This window comes from Pygoscelis adeliae, unplaced genomic scaffold, assembly GCF_000699105.1.
Source record: "Pygoscelis adeliae isolate BGI_AS28 unplaced genomic scaffold, ASM69910v1 Scaffold318, whole genome shotgun sequence".
Lineage (NCBI taxonomy): Eukaryota > Metazoa > Chordata > Aves > Sphenisciformes > Spheniscidae > Pygoscelis > Pygoscelis adeliae.
The window spans coordinates 512,864-519,588 of NW_008825430.1; the positions used below are offsets into that span (position 1 = coordinate 512,864).

Below are 6,725 nucleotides of genomic sequence, written 5' to 3' on the forward strand. Positions count from 1 at the left end.
GCATTAAGTCCTCAGTGGGAATGCAGCTGGGAGAGATGAGGGCCAGATTCAGAGGCTAAAGAGCATTCGTTGTAACCCAGGAAAGAGATTTTAAAGCCGATTTAGCCGCTTGCGATTAGTTTAGCTGTTCCCTTTGTCTTGGCCTCATCCTGCGGCACAGACCCTGGTAGCTGCCATGGCAACTCTGCTCCGCTTGAGGAATTCCAGTTCATTTAGGGCACTCTCAATTTTGCTGGTGAAGTGTTCTCAAATATCTAAAGTACCAGCAGGATTTTGGCTCAGTCTCTTCCAACCCTGAGAGTTTGGTATCCCTGTAAAGGGTGGCCTTAGAAAATGGGACATCTCATGCAAGAATGACATTACTGCAAAAAAGGGCATAATCATCTGTCCTTCTCAGAGATATCCCAACCCATTCTCAATTCTTCCTACTACATACTCAACCTTCTCTAGGCCTTGTCCCCGTTTCTCTTTTTCTTTTTTTATATCAGAGCATAGGTTTGCAGCCCAGACTCGGTGTCTGTGCTGGGCAATATATCTAGCCAGTGAGGAATTTCTACAAATTTCTACATTACAGAGGAAAAGCAATGACAGCTGGCATCAGTGGCATGCACGCTCCTTCTCCGAGGCTCCCGTGAGGTAATTTGAGGTGACTTTTTCCTTTGGGAAGGCGAGCTTAGATTCTTGTTAGGAACATAATGTAAGAAGAACTTGGGTAACAGAGAAACTGCTGTGTGTTGGAGGCCTTTGGTGAGCCACACTCACAAGGTCTCTAAAAGCTAGGGAAAACTAAAAAATACTTCTATTACTTGTGAGTTGAGCGGGCCTTTTGTTCAGGAGAGCATCTTGTGAAATGAGTGGGAATCTGAAAAGAGCAAAGGGGAAAATGAGGAGGCAGACTTGATTTCTAGGCCTGTCAGAGGTGCATAGCAACAAATGGTTGCAAAGCCATCAGTGAGTTGCGGGGTGTTTTGCGCTTGCTGGTAGTAAGGCAAGATGGGGAAAGGGAATAAAGGGTGGTGGAGCAGACCTTTAAATTATTTTAAGAAAAGTAGTAGCGGTGAGGTTTCCCTGGGCTTTGGATTAATCCAGTGCCAGAAAATTAAATTAAGGGACCAAATGGCACTGTTCACCCAGTCTCGTTTCATTTCAATTAGAGCTTGATCTCCAGTTGCCACATTAAGAGTAGACTATAAAAGTTAATGGCATCTCTGTGTGTGTTATTCACTACGGTAGTTGTCTTACACCCCACTGGGATGCTTGCATCCTATTTCATGGCTCCCTCAAGCCACATATAGGACAGCAAAATCCATAAGAGACCAGTGTTTTGCCTTGCCACAGCTCAGGTGCCCAAGTCTTGCAGACACTCAGAAGCAGAGTGCCTCCAGCCACCTGTGAGATTGAAATGCAGGTAGGGGCTGCAGGATCACCCAGGTTTGCAAGTAGTCACCCTGAGATCTGCAGGCATGCCACCAGGCTGCCTGGGAGTGTCGGGTGCTCCTCTCCGGCTGTCCTGGAGGGAAGCAGACTGTCAGCTGGTTAGGAGAGGGGCTCTTTGACACCGTTCCCTGGGCCGTTTAACCCAGCGGGGTGTGGGCCCTCAGCTGCTACCTCAGTGCAAACAGGCTGCGATAACAGCAGCGGCCCTGGAGGGCTTCTCCTGGTGCCAGCAACGTACCCTCACCTGAGGCCACCCCCAGGTAGCCACAGAGGTGCACACGCATCAGACCTTTTTCAGACCAGGCTTGTTTCATGTGGCATTCCTCCATTCCCTCGGGCAGACTCTCCCATCATTCTTCCAGAAAACCTTTGTTCCCCTTCCCAGTCTGTAGCTGGGACCCATGCACCCATCACTCCCTGCTTCGGCCAGAGCCGCTCCCTCCCGTTCCCCCTCCTGCCTGCATGGTCAGGAGCAGCTTCCAGTGGGCACAGAGAAGGTCCAGGCTGCGTGGCCGGAGGGCACATACCAGTGTTATGTTCCATGCAAACAATAGCATTAATGAGGTACATGCTGCCAAGGTGGTATGAAGTAGACACAAACCAGCTGTGCCTCTCGTTTCGTACTGAATTGTCACATAGCCCTTTTGGGTCATTCTTAATGTGTTCCACAGGGCTTCCTCATAAAAAAAAATATACATTGCAATTCTCATTAAACAATTTTGCCTTCATTTTCTCATCCCCTAAACTTTTTTCTTCCTGTGATTTGCTTTTCTTTTGTAGCAGATAAAAAAATGATGGCCTCAGCATCCACAGCAGGAAACCAGCAGCTTTACTCACAGGGAAGCCCATTTCAGCCAGGACATTCAGGAAAGACTTTCAGGTACTGTAGTCCAGATCCTGAACGTATCAGCTTCTCTCTGATAGTGGGGGACTGTTCCTCTTCAATCTAGTGGAAAAAAAACCCAACCTAAGATGCAAGGGCTTTCTTTACATGAATGAACTTTGCTTTGTGTACACTTCACTCCTACGTGATGTCTCAGCCCTTAGAGTAGGCTTACAAGCTGAGACGATTTGGATATCTCTGTTAAAAATAGTGGCTGGTAAGTAGATACTTGTTGCTGTGATGATGTAATTGGAAGAAAGGTAAGAAGCAGCAACACATCATGAAGGGAAATAAATCTGAGAGGTAATGGGGCAGACTCAGAGTTCTGAGGAACATTCAACCAAGCTAGGAAGGTGCAAAGATTTGTTCTGCACTTACAGCTGTCAGGACTTCTGCAGGCTGCCTTGAAGGGCATCAGTGTGGACACCTTATTAAAGGGAACAGAGGGATGCTTCATCCATAGTCCCTGGTGAGGGCTGGGACACGGGCATGGAATAGTTTTCTAAGGCAGCTTCCAAATAGACATAAGGTGGTCATCTGGCATTTTCGAGGCATTTTTGAGTTATTCAAAGTGCGTGTTGTTGTCTACCAGCTGGCAATACAGATTTGGCTAATCTGAAGTTTAAGAGTTTGCTTTCATTTCCAGTCACTTTTTGAGAGTGTGGTAACAGTGATTATATTTACCTTAGTGGCTTTCGTATCACCGTTCTGGGACTGTCATACTGGAGTTTCATTCTCCTGTTTTAGACCGACCAAGGTTGTGAATGTGAAGGAACAGCTATGCAGAGGCTATCAGTTCCAGGAATTAGAAAACAACTGCAAACAATAATTTTATTTAAACCAATGTGTTCCTAAAATTAAAATTGCTAATAATCTCAGTGGGGAGAAATAAAATCCCTGTGGGTGAGTTTTGTCAAATTAAAACCAAGAATAACTTGGGGGGGATATGACAGTAAATTAAAATGTCTTTTAATTGGATATTGTATATTACTGGATGGCTGACTTGCCATCTTGGGGTTTGGCGTATGTTTTGTTCATTTTCTTTGTTAAATCCTCATGTTTAACTATAGCTTTTTCCCTGCTGCTGTTCTATTACATCAAGTGATGACACATCTGCCAGCATTTCCACCCTCAATGAACTGTCCTCCTTGAATGCTCTCCAGGCTGGTCCATTCAGTCACTGAGCCCGGGCAGCCTTTAGGCACTATTTTGCAGAATCCTGGTTTCAAAGTCCATATTCCAGATACGGTCTAAGCCCCTTGGACGATGGCACTTGCCAGTCCAGCTGGGAAGGTGTTGGCAGTAAGGCCAGCCCTCCCCAGCAGGTGTTGTGTGCTTCCGAGTTCAGCCAGATTTAGATCGACTTTCTGGTCCACATTTCCCTCTTTGGAGACTCTGTGGTAGTAAAAAATAAAAATAAAATAAAAAAAAATAGAAAACAAACTCTACAAAGCATTTCTAAACACACACTTTGCTTTTAGGTGGCTTAAGAAAGAATAACTGCTCCCATATTCAAATGCCTGCCACGTTTTGCTTACCACTCTGGGAGGGATTTTGTCAGCCTTCTCAGAGGAATCAGATTCCTGCTTCCTCTCTGCTCAGCCTTGTTTACTTCTTTTCCCAGTCTGCTCTCTTCTTTCTCTGTAAGATTCTGAAAATAGACAATAGGGAAGGGATTGGAGAAAAGAGCAAGCTGTTTCAATTGATGCACAAAAGCATTTTTGTATGTTGTGTCTTCATTTCTATTCATTTATATATTTATATATGACATGTAAAATAATAAATCTGTATTTTTATATATAAAAATATATAAAAGCACATTCACAACGTGTGGTTATATAGATTCAGTTGTTCAAGACCTACATGAGAATAACATGGTAAAGTGGAGCAGTCCTTCATTAAATTTAACTTCTAATTAGGAATTTCTGGGAAATTTCTCTGTAGTGAAATTCAGTAATTAGGAAACAGCTAACGTATAAACAAGTTCCTTTGGAAATACTTTTTTTTTTTTAATTCCAAAGCTATTACATTAGTTTTTCTGTCTTGATTATTCTTTTGCCTGGGTATATAACTGCATGCTCTTCTTTAGCATCAGTTGGTGAAAAAAGGAATTAAAAGCTCAAATTTTTAATATATAACACACACTTCTTAATTCCGAGGCAGGAAACAAATAAAGAAGTACTTAAAAGTATCATCTTTTTGTGCATCTTCATTTAAGATGGCATTTAAGCACATGCTTGAATAACTGTTGACTTTAAACATAAATTTAAAATTAAGTAGCTGCTTGAATACTCTCTGCAAGCAGGTTTTTTTTAATGCATTAGATGTTAAACTAGTATGGAGCTAAGTGTTTATGCGCCGTGTGTTAGGCTGATTTTATTCTTGCAAGCCTTTTCAAAGAGATTACAGAAGTCTAATTCAAAATAATTTTGCCCTCTGCGTCTATTTGAACTGACATTTTAGAATGCCAATATGTTTCATAGTTTTGCGATGGTTTTAAGTCATTTTTAATTAAGACAGATTGAACAATTAGTTTTAATGTGGTTATCAACATTTCCGTGTCTGGAATACTATTTGTGCATCGAGAATATATCCTACAAATGAGGCACTGTTTCTGTTCCTTTAGTTCATCTGTGGTACATGTGCCTGGTGTGAACGACATCCAGTCTTCTTCATCAACAGGCCAGAATCTGACACAGATATCTCGCCAGCTAAACCAGAGTCAGGTTGCCTGGACAGGAAATCGCCCACCATTTCCAGGACAGGTATTGATTAAAGGTGTTCTATTTTCATGGTCAGTAAAGATTTGCAATCTCTGTGCTTTTTACAAAAGAATTAGTAAACCCCATTTATAACATGATTAAATGTACTTTGTCATTATCATTTGTGGTTGGAGAGAAATCGGTTCCCCCGCTTCTGTTCCTTGGCAGGTTATAATAATTTGAGACAGCTGCCCGATGTGTAACTGCATTTAGTTTGTAATAGTGTTCATAATAGTGGCAGTCACTACGCTGACATAAATCGCAGTGCAAGGTCTCGGTCCTCCACTTATTTTTATATGTGCACTGAATGAAGTAAAAGAGGACAGCTGTTACACTTTAGTATTAAGCCTGTGAATTAAATCTTTCTTGGACCAAGACCTTGCACCCAGCAATGTTACCCACAGTTAGCAGAGTTACCAGAAAGGGGCACATACAAATCCAGGCATGAATTCAGAGCGGAGGCTACTTAGCCTGTTGCCCCTCCGTTAGCACTGCCCAGTGTAGCTCACGCTGTGTCGTGTGCGGGAGGCAACAGCGCATCCCTCCATCAGGTGCCCTGCGCTTGGCAATGTTAACCCAGAAATCACCTCTTGTTCTGTGTAACAATGAAAAAACTGTTTTGAAACTCTGTTAAAGACAAATAATATGAAATAATCATGTTTGAGCTGTCATTAATGCAGCTCCTAATCACTCTTGACTTTCCATTGTTCAGTAGGCTAGAACGGCATGTTGGGGCGGGCACTAAATAATTTTTCAGTAACTGAATTGTTTCCACATGAATCACTGATTCTTCCCAGCCCTCAGTGTGCCATGGTTATTCTGTCACACCTGTTTAATGAAATCTAGTTGTAACATTAACTTTTTTTTTTAATGATATGGAGGATGCTAAAAATTACTAAAAAAAAAAAAATTACTCATCCCTCTTACTGTCCAAATTCTGTCCAAGTCAACAGAGTTTGTATGTGAGTGTATGGAAATTGGAATTCATTCATCTATCGTAAATAAAGTAAAACAGAGTTAAGCCTTGCAGAAGTGACATGTCACGCTCTCACTCTCATTGTGGAAACCTTTAGAAATGTATGATTTCTTAGGTTGGAACTGAGCTGAAGACTTAATAGCATCTTCATCATGTTATATGCCTGTTGGGATCTGTTTTCCTCCCCCAGCTCCCCTGCATTTGTCCAAGAATTGTAGAATCATAGAATTGTTTAGGTTGGAAAAGACCTTTAAGATCATCAAGTCCAACCATTAACCTAGCACTGCCAAGTCCACCCCTAAACCATGTCCCTAAGCACCACATCTACACGTCTTTTAAATACCTCCAGGGATGGTGACTCAACCACTTCCCTGGGCATCCTAGAAAGAGCCTTATGAAAGAGAAACTGCTCTAAGGCCCACAGTGAAGTGTTATTTTATGCTATGCATATTATCTTTATCATTTTATGTAATATTTTTAGCAACGTGAAATATTGATCTTTATCACTAGACACCAGAAATTCTCCAAGTGTTACTGCGTACAATGCTAGTGGATTAGCTAGCGGATTTGACGACTGGAGGCTGGCCAATGTGACGCCCATCTACAAGAAGGGCCGGAAGGAGGATCCGGGGAACTACAGGCCTGTCAGCCTGACCTCGGTGCCGGG

General features: G+C 42.5%; 1 protein-coding gene across 1 annotated transcript in view; it reads left to right on the plus strand.

The window, feature by feature from the left end:
• ARNT2 (aryl-hydrocarbon receptor nuclear translocator 2) overlaps positions 1–6,725 on the plus strand; it is a 79,747-nt gene that overhangs the window by 66,365 nt on the left and 6,657 nt on the right. The window contains exons 15-16 of the mRNA XM_009330894.1: positions 2,218–2,317; positions 4,947–5,085. Of these exons, the coding sequence (XP_009329169.1) occupies positions 2,218–2,317; positions 4,947–5,085 (239 nt within the window). The remainder of the gene's footprint in view (positions 1–2,217; positions 2,318–4,946; positions 5,086–6,725) is intronic.